We start from the raw sequence: 13,202 nt of genomic DNA, 5'->3' as shown, positions 1-13,202 counted from the left end.
GAATGAGCCGGTGGGCAGGACGCTTGTGGGCCCAGACAGTGCCTCAGAGACCAAGCATCCCACGAGTGAGGTGACCTGGGCAGGCACAGGGCAGTCCAGGGGGCGCTGGCCAGTGCTGGCCGAGGTGTCCAGCCCAGACAAGCTGGCCGCTGCAGGCTGCAGGGCAGATGGGCCACCAGGCAGCAGCCCAAGCTGGCAGCGAGGACACGGGACAGGGCAGGTGGCAGGGCCTGGCGGGCCAGGGATGCAGGCTGCCAGGCTGAGCCCTTGCCCTCTGGCCCAGCGGGCTGCCAGGGCTCATGGAAGCCCCGCAGAAGACCGGCCAGCTGCGCACCCAGCGGGCCACCGATGGTGTGCCCTGCAGAGCTGCAGGCGGAGAGGGGCCAGGCACAGGCAGCCCAGAGGAGGCCCCAGAGGAGCTCTCCACTGATTCAGCCGTGTTGGAGGAGACAGCTGGTGGGACTTCCCAGGCAGACAGGTGGGAAGGGCCTCTGCCCAGGGTCCCGCATGGGACAGGTGAGCAGCAAGGGGGCTGGAAGTCCAGCCAGGGCACTTCCTGAGCAGAGGGCCACGCCACCCCCACAGAGTGAAGGTCCTTGCTGTCTGCTCCTCTGATTCGTCTTTGCAGCCAGCTCTGAGGGGCCATCAGGACAGGGGTGGGGGTGGGGGCTGCCAGTGACTCTGGGGGTGAAGCCGCCTCCTTCTTCCCATCCCCCAGTGCTGTGCTGAGTCACAGGCCCACAGCCCTTAATGGGCGCCTGACCCCCAGCCCAGCCCTCTCCCCATGCAGCTCAACCGCAGGAAGCCCGTCTTCTGGAAACTTTATTTTGATACTTTCTCCCTGGTTTAAGCATGGGGGTCCTGCATTGGCCAGGCCCCTCCCCAAACCGAGGAGGACAGCTCCCTGGCATGGAGGGCCACAGGAGGGCTTTGCCAGGGCTGCAAGATGCCACAGACTGGGTGGCTTAAACAATAAAAGTTTATTTCCCCAGTTCCGGTTCAGAGAGCCTGCAAGTCCGAGGTCAAGGCGCCAACAAGGCTTGGTTGCTCTGAGGCCTCTCTCGGGGGCTTGCAAGTGGGGCCTCTTATGTTTGACCGTCTGGGCACCAGCACACCTGGTCTCAGTGTCCAGATCTCCCCCCCTGCTAAAGCCACCAGTCACGCTGGATGGGTCCACAGGCCACATTTCACCTTAATCGCCTCCATCAAGTCTAGCTCCACACACATGCACGTTCTGAGGTCCTGGGTGCTAGAACCACAGCGTGTGGATTTTAGGGGTCACAACACCACCCATAACTAGGAGACCCTGGCCTGGCCTGTGGTCTACCGAGTGAGCGGAGGCGGTCCCTTGGGGCCCCACCAGTGTTTTGCATTTGACTCTGGGGCCTCCCCCACGGAGGAGGTGAGGGTGGGGGGCAGGGGCACCTGCGTCCTCTCTGGGCGCCCCCTTGGCTGTGGGACTGTACGAGCTGACACATGGCATTCAAGGACCCTATGTGAGTGAGTGAAGAGGGCAGAAGGGGCCCAGCCCAGGGAGGCCCTAGGCAGAGGTCCCACGGCGGGGCTGGCATTTCTGAGTCCCTGCCCACCGGCTGGTCCCTGCCACAGCTCTTCACCGTCGTTGCCGTTGCTCAGTCGCTCAGTCTTGTCCAACTCCTTGCGACCCCACAGACTGTAGCACATCAGGCTTCTCTGTCCTCCACTGTCTCCCAGAGTTTGCTCAAATTCATATCCATTGAGCTGGTGATGCAGTCCAACCACCTCATCCTCTGTCGTCCCCTTCTCCTCCTGCCTTCAATCTTTTCCAGCATCAGGGTCTTTTCCAATGAATCAGTTCTTGGCATCAGGTAGCCAAAGTACTGGAGCTTCAGCTTCAGCATCAGTCCTTCCAATGAATATTCAGAGTTGATCTCCTGATTACTCTTCAGGGCAGCGCTGTGATACCACCCCCGCCCGGCACTGGCGCAAGATTTCCAGAGAGGTTTCATATCCACGTTTCCAGAGTCTCAGAGCGGCAGCCGAGGGAGGGAGAGGGCAGGGCAGGCCCTGCCGGGAGATCAGGTGCCGCATGCCCAAGGGAGGGGCCAGAACCCACCCCCACCCTCTGCCATGTCCTGGCTCCTGACTCCCTGCCCCAGGCTGAACGGGGGCTGGACTCCAGCAGGAGTGAGTCACAGGAAGCTGGCAGGACAAGACCAGTACGTGTGGCTCCCTGGTGCCAGGCACGGGCAGCAAGGCTGCATGCCCGCCATTCTGCCATCTGAGGGAAGACATGTGCAAGAGAAGCCAAGGAGAGCTGGGGCGGGCGGGGAGGGGCGGCGCACAGGTGGCTCAGGCCCCTGGAGCCAGATCTGTCACTTGAGAGCCTGCTGCTCTGAGCAGCAGCTTCTTCAGTGATGAGTCTGGGACAAACACGGGCACCCTTATTACGTGCCCCAGTGTGTTCAGGGCTGGCGCCACAGGGCCAGGCAAGTCCACATCCTCGTGGAGCTGGTGGTGGGGGTGTGATGTGCTCTGTGAGCGAGGCTGCAGCCCCGCTAGGCTGAGGGGTGGTCAGCAAAGGCCCCCTGTGGACAAGGGATGGTGGAGCTGAGCAGGGCAGTGAGGAAGAGTGTCCGGGTGTGCCAGGGTGGTGCCTCCCGGCTCAGAACAGGAACCCCTCTCCTTGGGCCTGCTCAGGAGGGAGAGGAGGGCTCAGCGGCTCCCCTCCAGCTTCCTGCCAGGTCCCTAAGGGGGAGACCTCCTCCAGGAAGCCCTCCTACCTGCCGGCCTGCAGGTCCCTCCCCTCTGCTGGTTCCCCAGCAGCCCACCCTGTGCAGGTTGGCTGGCCTTGAGAACCTGGGCTGTGGGACCCCGAGCTGCTCTCGGCAACCCCCACCCCAGACACATACCCCCATGGGCAGTAAGGGGTGGCTGGACCCTGGCGGGCCTTTGAGCCCCGCCTCTGCCACCTGTGACCAGGACAGGCCTCCTCAGTGGCCATCTGTCCCCAGTCTGGGTGTGCAGGCCCGGCAGGACCCTTTGACTCAGACTGCCTGGTTCACACGCTGGCCCCATCCCTTACTGCTCAGCCCTCAGTGCCTGAAACTGCCCCCCTTAGGAATGCGGGGGTCACCCGGTGGTCAGGAAGATGACCCCAGAAGCAGAGGAGGTGGTGTCCACTGCCAGGCTGGGGCCAACAGGGTCCACACCTCCCGAGGGTGCCTGCTAGGTCTTCAGGTTTATATTTCCAAGAGGAGACGACGAGGATCCAAGATGCGGCCCAATGCCCGCGGCCAGCAGGCTGCCCAGGGTGGCCGCGTGAGGAGGGGCGGGTTAGTCCACGCCCACCCCAAAACCAGGCCCCTCCCACCGCACCCACAGGACCCCCGGGTAGCATTTTCTGCGCCCCTGGAGGACCCCGCCTGTCCCCACGACCGGCCAGGGAGGCGCTACTGAGCTCCCCGCCCCCGGGTCACTCTGGCCTGGGGACCCTACGGTCGGCGGCCAGAGGAAGCCTCCTCCTCCCCAGCCAGAGCTAAACCCCAGAGCTCAGCCGGCGCCCTGGCGCCTCGACCCCAGCCCAGCCGCGTCCTTGATCGCCCGGCCCCTCCCCTGTTCTCCGCCCCTCTTCACCCGCACCCGCCGCCCCCTTCGCCTTCCTCCTCCTCCGCGCAGGCCCCTCCTCGGCTCCTCTGCTCGGAACCCCGCGCCCCCGTCCGCCTCCCTCCTCCTCCCCGCCCCCCGCCGGATCCCGGACCCCTCCTGGTCCCCGGGGTGCGCCCGCCTCCCTCGGCTGCCCCCCATCCCTCCGCGTCCGGCCCCCAGCCCGGCCCTCCGCTCCGCTCCGGCCGGCCGCCCTCGCCGTCTTCCGCGCGCTGCCCGCGGCCCCTCCTCGGTGTCCGCGGCCGCTCCGCGTACGGGGTGACGCAGCGCCGCCCGCCCGCCCCGCCCGCCCCGCGCCGCCGCCGCCGCCGCGCCCGGGCCGGCTCCAGGGGGCCGCTAACGGTCCCGCGCCCCTCGGCGCCGCGCGCGCCCCCAGCCCGGCGGAGCAGGCGGCGCCCCGGGCGCCGGGCGCGATGGGGGCGGCGGAGCCGCTGCGCTCGGTGCTCTGGGTGAAGCAGCAGCGCTGCGCCGTGAGCCTGGACCCCGCGCGGGCGCTGCTGCGCTGGTGGCGGAGCCCCGGGCCCGGAGCCGGGGACCCAGGCGCGGGTGAGTGTCGCCGCCGGCCCGCCGGCTCGGCCGGGCTGCGGTAGGGGGAAGGGGCCCCGGGGAGGCCGGCGGGCAGGGAAGGGCCGGGACCCGTGACAAAGAGCCAGCCGGCGCTGGGGAGAGCCGGGGTGAGGGAGGGGGGCGGCGGGGACGCGACCCCCGAGGGCGAGGGGCGCGGGGTCGTGAAGGCCCGGGGAGGTCTGCGGCCCAGGAGGTGTCCCCCGGACGGACCGCACGGACCGTCTCTCTGGGACCCCGCCTGCCAGCGTCTGAAGGGCACCATTCCGATCGATTGTGACGGAGGGACCCGAGGGGGTGCCGGCGCCCCGCGCCCGGTGTCAGTTTAACCCGATCCGGAGTGGAGACCGGAGTTCCTGTCCCCGCAGTGAAGCAAGGGCTGGTGACCTTCAATCTGGGATGTGCTCCCTGGGGGGAGGGGGCTGTTCATTTTGCTGCAACAGGCTGGACACACGACCTGCAGAGGCCCTCGGACTCGGGGAAGCCCTGGTTTAACTAAAAAGGGGTCCTGTCTGCTCCCAAGGAGAAGGGGCCAGCGGGTCCCCTGCCGAGCTGCCCAGAGGCAGGAGGACGGGCAGCGGCCTATGGAGGAGGTGTCAGTTGACCCTGGGCAGGAGGGCGGTTACATGGTGGGACAGTGAGAGCCAGGAGGCCTCCCTGGCAGAGGCAGCGGGGGCCTGGCCAGCCTGGGTGTGTTTCCAGTGGCTGGAGAGTGTGGGTGTTTCCATCTCATTGACTCGTCTTCAGCAAGTTGTTATGGAGGGCCCGTCGTGGCGGGCAGGGCAGCGTGCTCGCCCGGGCTCAGCACTCCTGAGAGAGTCCCTGCCGCAGTGGAGCAGTTTCTGTCAGAGGGTCTGGGGCGTGCGTGGAGGACACGTGGGTGTGGACGTGCGAGAAGAGGGTGGGGGCGGGGGTCCCGGGACTCCTCACCTGCAGGGCGGCACTGGACCAGAGCCCTGCAGAGGCCTGTGCACCTCCTGGCGAGACGGTCCAGGCAGCAGGACCACAGGGGCCACGGGAGACCCACACAGGGTGGGGGAGCCGCGGGAGGTGGGGAAGGGGGCCGGGCTCTTTGGGTGGCAGGGGCTGAGGTGGGGACCCCAGAGGGCTTTATCCATCTTCACCTGGTGAAAGGCACCCCGTGGGCCTGGCAGGGAGCAGACAGAGGCGGGCCAGGGAACCACAGGCAGGAGGCTGCTGGCCTTGTCCGGCAGAGGGGCGCTGAGCAGGGCTGGGTCTGTCTGCTTAGATGGGGAGGGCCAGCGGAACGGGGGTCCAGGTTTGGGCTTACTGGAATTGCAGGATGAGCGGGGGTTTAGTTGTTAATTGGTGGGGTGCAGGAGAGGTTGGGATTCTCTAGTGGACATGCTGAGTTTGGGATGCCTTTTCAGTGCCTTGGGGGCAGTCGGGGTGCTGCACTGTATCTGTGGGGGCTTTCTCATCCCTGAGGTTGGATGGCTCTGCTGATGGGGGAGGGGTGGGCAGAGCCGGCCAGTTTGCTGGGGCCAAGGTCAGGGTGGTCTCGGACTCCTGGTTTGCAGCCTGGGGCTCACCACAAGCATGGTCTGCAGAGAGCTACTCTGTGGCCAGCGATCTGAGACTTCACCCTTCCACCAGCTTTCTGTTGTCCCCTGGGGAAAAAGTGTCATCCTAGAAGGTCAGCCTTAGCCTCCTGGCAGCACGCAGCAGGGCCCCAGGTCCCGGTCTCCCCTGGCCTGGCCCTGAGGGCGTTTGAACTTCCCTGCGAATCTCTGCTTCGGGATGGAGCACTCCCATTTCACGGGCTCTTGGTGCAGCCACGTGGTCTGTCCTGTGTCACATTCACACACGGCGCATTCCTGCCGGGCAGCTTCTCCTGGATTTTACGGATGAAGAGGCCGAGCCTCAGGAGTGTGAGGAACCGGCCCAGCTAGTAGCTGAACCGGCGTGTGAAGCGTGGTGGGTCCAATTTCAGTCACTGTGCCTGGGTGCCGTGGCCTCGTTTAGGCCACAGCAGCCACGTGGACACCAAATGGGCCCCACCTGTCTGGGGTGTATGGGTGGGGGACTCGCGTTGCCGGCTTTCAGCGTTGGCATCCTTGGCCAGCTGTCATTATGGTTTCCGGCCCCCAGATTCTGGGCTTTGTGCACTTTGGGTCAGCTTGCTTTTCCGAGCTCCTCACTTGCACAGTGGCCCGCCTCTTTCCTGAAACGGTGGTTGCTTCCTTCTAGCACACTCTGAAGGCCCTCTTGTATGGGTTCATCTGGAGCTTTCCTTGGTGGTGTGCAAGAGATGGGTACCCCCCCCAGAAAGGCTGGCGCTATAGGAGCCCTCCCCCCAACCCCGTGCCATCCACCACCCTGAGAGGCCCTGGGTCAGCTGCTGCAGCTCAGGGGGCTCCTCATAGGCGCACCCCTAGAGGAGCCAGGCCCAAGAGAGATGACCCCACGCCTGAGGGTAGACAGCAGCCCATCCAGGGGACATTTCAGAGTGGCAGTGCCGGCCTGCCACGGTCCCAGGCGTGCCTGTATGCGGGGTGGACGGCGGCTGGCGGGGCAGGGAAGAGAGGCGGAGGCTGTGAGAAGCAGGCTGAGTGAATTGAGACCACCTTAGAAGACGGACCGAGGCGGGCCCAGGGCCGGGCCACCGAGGGCACCGGGCTCGGCCGCTCTGTCTGACCTGCACAGCTTCTCCAGCGTCGCTCCTTTTCGCAGAAGGGGGAACGTGGAACTTGTGAGTGGGTTTCGATGGATGGTATATAACGTACACAAGGGAGCTGGCTTTTAATCCGGGTCCAGGCTTCCTCCTCAGTGGGGGGCTCAGAGCAAAGGCAGGACCAAGAACCGGAGGCGGTGCCTTCTGGACCCCGCGCGGGCCGCTCTCTTCAGGAAGCTGTGAGGCTGCCTGGCACCAGCCCGGTCGGAAGTGAGGCAGACTGAAAACAGGAAACGCGGACCAGCCTTCTCACAGTGGCTCGGGCGAGCTGAACCTGAAACAGGCTGAAGCTGTATCCGAGTTGTATCCCCGGGGCCACAGTAAAACACGCTCAGAGAGACTCTGGAAGTGTTCCTTTAGAGCTGGGGCTGGGACTTGTGTGTGTGTGTAGGGGGGGGGCACCCTAGGGTGGGGGTGGCCCATGCCCAGCCTCCTCCAGAAGTTTTCCCCTCTCCCACCGAGGATGCCCCGGGTCGCTGGGAAGCTCCTTGTACAGGTTACTGTTGTATTTACAGCCCAACACCACTGCACAGCGCCCATGGAAACACATAGGCAAGCCACGGATACTTAAAACTAATTTTTGTTTTTCTGCTTATGAAAGTAATTCATGTTGGTTTAATAAGACCCAGAAAGCACGGACAAGCACACAGGGAGAGAATCGCAGCCGTAACCTTCAAGAGGGAATATTTGCTGTTGGTCTCTGTGTGAATGTGCCTATTACTGTTTACTCTCGTAAAACAGGATTTGTTTTCACATCAGCTTTATCTAGGTGTAATTTGCATACAATGAAACTCATGCGTTTTAAGGATGTAATTTGGTGAATTTGCCATGTTTGAACATCTATCCTAAGGAAAAAAGACTAGTATTTAAGAAACAGTGTTTTATACTTTAGGAGATATATTTTCTGTGTGTTTGTTAAGTACTGATGACAGTTTTTTTTTGTTTTCTGTCCCTGACCCAATTTATTTATCCTCTCGATTGGTCTAGACTTCTGCACAGCAGACATTTCTAGAGAACCTAGCTGCTCTCTGCCTTTCACGTGCTGTTCTGTGACCATGTGGGTGGGTCCAGGGTAAGGTGGCTTCGGGCTTCCCCGGTGGCTCAGATGGTACAGAATCTGCCTGCAATGAAGAAGACCCCTGGGTCGGGATGATCCCCTGGAGAAGGGCATGGCAAACCACCCCAGTAATGTTGCCTGGAGAGTCCCCATGGACAGAGCAGCCGTGGGGTCTCAAAGAGTTGGACGTGACTGAGCGACTGAACACATGAGGTGGCTTCACTTTGGGGATCTTATCTCGCTCTCCTGATCGCAGCGCCCTGTGGGTTCTCCTACTGAGTCACCTTCCGTCCCAGTTTCTCCTGAGCTCTGGTTCCAAGTTTCTGGCACAGCCCACAGGAGACAGCCAGCCGGCTCCCGGGTCTGTGTGCCCCGGCTGGTATCGGGGCTCTGCGCTTTCCGCTCCTGTGTGGTTCTCTTTAGGCCACAGGCCAGTTGAGTGCCTCTTGCAGCCCTGCCTCCGGGTTTGCCTTGTCCATCCTCGCTCACCGTGTCCCCTCCCTCGAGCACCTTCTGATGGGTGACCCCGAAGTTGTTGGATGGAAGTTTGGAAAGCACCATGAAGCCCATCTAATACAGCCCCAAAGCCTACGGCTAGGCACTCTGCCCCCCACCCCCTACTCCTAGGATGCTTGCCCTTCTAGAAGATTCTTTCACGTGCTGGGCAGCTTGCCGACTAGCTTACAAGCTGCCCGTGCCTGCCTCACTTTCAGGGCTCCTCAGCTCTGACCTCCTTGACCCCTGAGGCCCCACAAGACAGCCCCCCTCTCCCCCCGGACCCTCCCCCCACCCCCGTGTTCAGATCTTACCTCTGCTCAGGGCCCAGCTCTGCTGGCACCTTGCCCTTCCCTCATCTTTCTTCGGGTTTTTGTGTTTGTACAGCTGTTTGTCCCTCTCCGCTAGCTGTTTCCTTCTGTTTTGTGTTACGGGTTTTCCCTGTTTTCTTTTTTAGGACTATCTGTCTTATCTCCCCTGCGCGCTCTCTCGAGGCAGAATGCAGCACGGGAAGGGCTCACTTCCTTGCTTCTCCTCCCTGTTCTCCTGGAGGTCCTCGCGTGTCTGTGCACACAGCAGGTGTGCACCGAGCACCGTGTGAGTGGCTGTCTGTGGGAGGCAGGGTTCGGCCCGTCCCTGGCTGCATGGTGAGTGGCGGCCAGCTGGGGACTGGACCCCGACCGTGGAGGGGCGACTGGGCCACGGGTGGAGAGCGTGGGGGGGTGGCTGCCTGCTGTCCAAGCGTCTTTACTTTTCTCTAGAGGAGTGAGTTTAAAACCACTGGGAGTGGCTGGGAAGCTAAACACAGTTTGGGTAGAACCTAGAAATTCTACAGAATCCCCTAAACCGTTCACTCCACAAATCTTATACCCTGCATTTCTGTATCTCCTGATACGTCTTACGTATGCCCGGTGATGAGGTCAAAAGTGCTGCAGATGATATCAGATTATGTGAAGCCAGCAACCTGCAGAGTTAGATAGGAATCTCAGTATATTTGAATAGGAAATAAATGGCTATCTTGTTTACCTATTTAAGAAAAAAAATCTTTCCAGATTTGCATATGACTCACTATCGGAAGAGACATATAGGCTTTTGTGGTTTTGAAAAGCAGCTGTCAGAAAAACAGCTGCCCTGCCTGCCCTCCCTCTCTAGGTACCTGCCTCAGCTATGGTCAGATTATGTGGCTTCAGAGTAGGCGAGTGTGGTCATAAATAGTGTAATTACACTGAGATAATTCCAAAGCTAACTTTTATTTGTTACTCCAAAGTAGGTCAGCAGATGTTTCCTTAAGAAGTCAGATGGCAGGGCTTCCCACGTGGCTCAGTGGTAAAGAATCCGGCTGCCAGTGCCGGAGACTCAGGTTCAATCCCTGGTCCGGGAAGATCGCACAGGCCACAGAGCAACTGCGCATGTGCACCACCGCCGCTGAGCCTGTGCTCCGGGGCGCGGGAGCCGCAACTGCTGAGCTCACCCTCTGCGGCAGCCGAAGCCCGTGCTCCGCAGCCGGAGAGGCCTCCGCCTTGAGGGACCCGCCCCCCGCAGCTGGAGGAAAGACCCTACTGCAGCAAGGACCCAGCGCAGCCAGAGATCAGATCAGTGGGTAAATAATTAAAAAAAGAAAAAGCCAGATTGCAAATACTTTAGGCTTTGTGGGTCCCAGCTTCTCAGTTCTGCTGCTTTAGTGCAAAAGCTGCTGTAGGCAGCGTGTGAGTGAATGCACGTGGCTTCGTGCCAAGAAACCTTTGTTTATAGAAGGGGGCAGCATGCTGGATTTGGCCTGCAGTTTGCCGACCCTACTGTAAACCGTTGTTCATCACTGCGCGTTTTCCTGCTGCGTCGTTTGGCGCATGCACGTTCAGGATCGCTAAGCCTTCATTCTGGTCGACTCTTGATTGTGTAGTGCCCATCTCTGTCTCTGACTGTTCTGTCTGTTCTAGAGTCCACTTTACGGGGTGACGTGGCCACGCCTGCTCCACGTGTCTCTTTTGCCCATTTACTTTCAACCTGCTTACACCCTTAGATTTGAAGTGAGTTTCTTTAGACTCTGTAGGGTTGACTCGTGTTTTTTAATCATCTAGGCCAACCTGTGTCTTCTTAATGTAAATGCATTAGGGGTTAAATCTGCCATTTAGTTTTTTGTTTTCATTATCTGCTTTTTCCTGCCTTCCTGTGGATTGCTTAAACATCTGTTTTTAGGATTCCATACTGACTTGTCTGTATGTCTTCACCTGTGTTTAAACCAGCTGTGTGGGGTGGTAGTGTCCATACAGCTTTCGAGTGCAGCTCTGTGTGTGGCCCTCGGCCTTGGTCTGTGCGTGAGCCTCATCCCAGTGTAGTGGAGTCATCATTTTACCAGTTTGAGGAAGTGCAGAAACCTCCCCTCTCTCTGTATCACTTTACTCTCGCGTTTCGTAGTAAAATTGTCTCATCTCTTCCACATGCATTTGGAACCACATTAGTGTTACAGCTTCATCTTCAACCCTCAAACATAATTTAGGAAAGTCAGGCAGAGAAGGAAATACTGCTGTTCAGTAAAGATACTGCACGTATCTTTACTTACTGTATTCTTTCTTCTGTTTTCTTTTTTTCTTTCCAGGGAGTCCTCTTTTATCATTTCTATTTCCTGTATCTGTTCTTTTAGGACAGGTCTGCTGGCAGTAAGACTGTTAGTTTTTCTTCATCTGAGAATGTCTTGATTTCTCCTTTAATCCCCGAAGGATATTTTTGCTGGGTATAAGATTCTTTTCTTTTCAGCACTGGAAAACCATTGTGCTGCTTGCTCTGCCTTCTGTGATTTCTGAGGATAAATCCACTATCATTCAAAATTCTTTCCCCTGTAGGTCAAGTGTTGTTTCTCTTTGACTTAATTTTAACATTCTTTTCTTTGTGCTTGATTTTTGGAATCCAGACTCTGATGTGTCTTGGATTTCTTTGAAGTAGTGACATTTGAGGTTATATCTTTTGTCAAAACTTTTGGGAAGTTTTCAGCTGTTATTTTTGGACACTTTTTCATCCCCTCTCCTCCTCTACTTCTGGGCTCCAGCGACACATGTTGGATCCTCTGCTGTGACTCCACAGGTCCCTGAGGCTCTTTTCAGTGCTGTTGCTTTTTTTAAATTATTTTCTTCTGTTGCTCAATTTGCGTAATTTCTCTTGTTGCATCTTCCAGCTCACTGATTTTCCTCTGTCTCCATCCTGCTGTTGAGTTCACCCATTTGTTTTCTGTTTTGGCTATTGTATTTTTTCAGTTCTAAAGTTTTCGTGTGGTCCTTCTTTGTAATCGTCTGTTTCTTTGCTGAGACTTTCTTCTTCCCTGAGTCTTTATATGTCTTCATTTGTTTTAAGTGTGTAGTTGTTCATGAAGCATTTTCACCATGGCGGCTGTAAAATCCTCGTCGGATAACCCCAACATCTTTGTCATCTCAGTTTTGGCATCGAGCAATTGTCTTTTTTTCCCTCTCATTTTGAGATCTTCCCAGTTCTTGGCATGGTGATTGATTTTTTTTTTTTTTTTGGACATTTCTGTCTTTTTTACGTTATGAAAATTTGGATCTTATTTAAGTTTCCTCTTATACCTGGCTTTCTCTGACACTGCGCTGTCAGGGAGTAGGAAGGACTAGCTACCGCCAGATCGGGGAAGAAGTCCAGGTTCCCCTGGGCCTCATCAGCAGCCAAGGGGGGCCTCATCCCCCCAAGGGGGAACCCCCCACTCGGCCTCCACTGAGACCTCCTGGCTGGAAGGGTGGGGATGCCCTGTGACTGCGTGCCGTGGAGGGTGGCTGGAGGTTGGTGCAAGTTCTGACTCTCCCCTTGGTCCCCGGACACCAGCCCAGCAAGGAAGGTAAGGGGCGCCCCACTCGTGCTGGGAGGCGGTGGGAGTCCACTCCCTCCTCATCTCCACTGACCCCTGTGGCGTGAGGCTCGCCACCTGCTGGGATGAAAGTGCTGGCTTCCCTCACGCCACGCTGCTGGGGAGCGTCAGGCACCTGCCTCCGCCCGAGGGCAGATGTCTAGACTCCAGGCAGCCTTTGCAGGTGGTGGGGGGAGGGGGAGGGCAGGTTTCTGTGTGTTGCTGGAGGAGGGCAGTTCTTGTCCAGAAGTTTCTCATCTTACTGGGCTCTCCTGCCCCTGGTCCTTTGGCCAGAGAAAGCAACCTTGGTTGGAGTTTTCTGTTTGTACCTGTTGGCATTTCCAGTTGCTGAAGTCTTCAAACCTGAGATAACGTGGGGCAGGAAGAAACCCAGGGAACTCTCTGCCGTCTTTCCCTGGCCCCGAGGCCCCCGGTCAGCTCCCTCCTTCGGCCCGCCTTCCAGAGTCTCCCGGCATTACTGGCACGTGGGACTCCAGGGAGGAGCAGTCTCGCCCTTCATCTCAGAGCAGAAGGTCCCTGTGCCATCTTTAAAATATTTTTTCCTCTCTGTTATTCAGAGCAGGTTCTTCCTGCTGAGTTGTGGGGCTTCACTGACTTTCCTCTGTCACAGCAGCTCCACTGCTGAGCCCAGCTAGTGGCTGTTTCATTTCACATGCTGTCCTTTCAGCTCTGAATTTTCCGTTTGGTTCCTTCTAGTCGTCTCTTTTTGTCCTGGGAACTTCTGTCCTTCCGTTCACTTTAGGAACGTTCAGAGCAGCACCTCACTGAGCCTGGTTCTATCAGCCATGCTGAAGTTTGTGTCTGACGCCTCAGACACCTGGGGTGTCCCGGGTGGGGCGTCTGCTGACTGGCTTTCCCCCTGGGCCTTGCAGGGT

General features: G+C 58.7%; 1 protein-coding gene across 1 annotated transcript in view; it reads left to right on the top strand.

The window, feature by feature from the left end:
- Nucleotides 1–3,578: 3,578 nt before the first annotated feature.
- Nucleotides 3,579–13,202, top strand: part of CERK (ceramide kinase) — a gene marked incomplete at its 5' end in the record, with an annotated part of 37,036 nt that continues 27,412 nt past the window's right edge. The window contains one exon of the mRNA XM_061419098.1: nt 3,579–4,191. Coding sequence (XP_061275082.1) covers nt 3,579–4,191 — 613 coding nt within the window. The remainder of the gene's footprint in view (nt 4,192–13,202) is intronic.

The sequence above is a fragment of the Bos javanicus genome, chromosome 5 (genome assembly GCF_032452875.1).
Source record: "Bos javanicus breed banteng chromosome 5, ARS-OSU_banteng_1.0, whole genome shotgun sequence".
NCBI lineage: Eukaryota > Metazoa > Chordata > Mammalia > Artiodactyla > Bovidae > Bos > Bos javanicus.
This window is presented reverse-complemented; position numbering and strand designations above follow the sequence as displayed.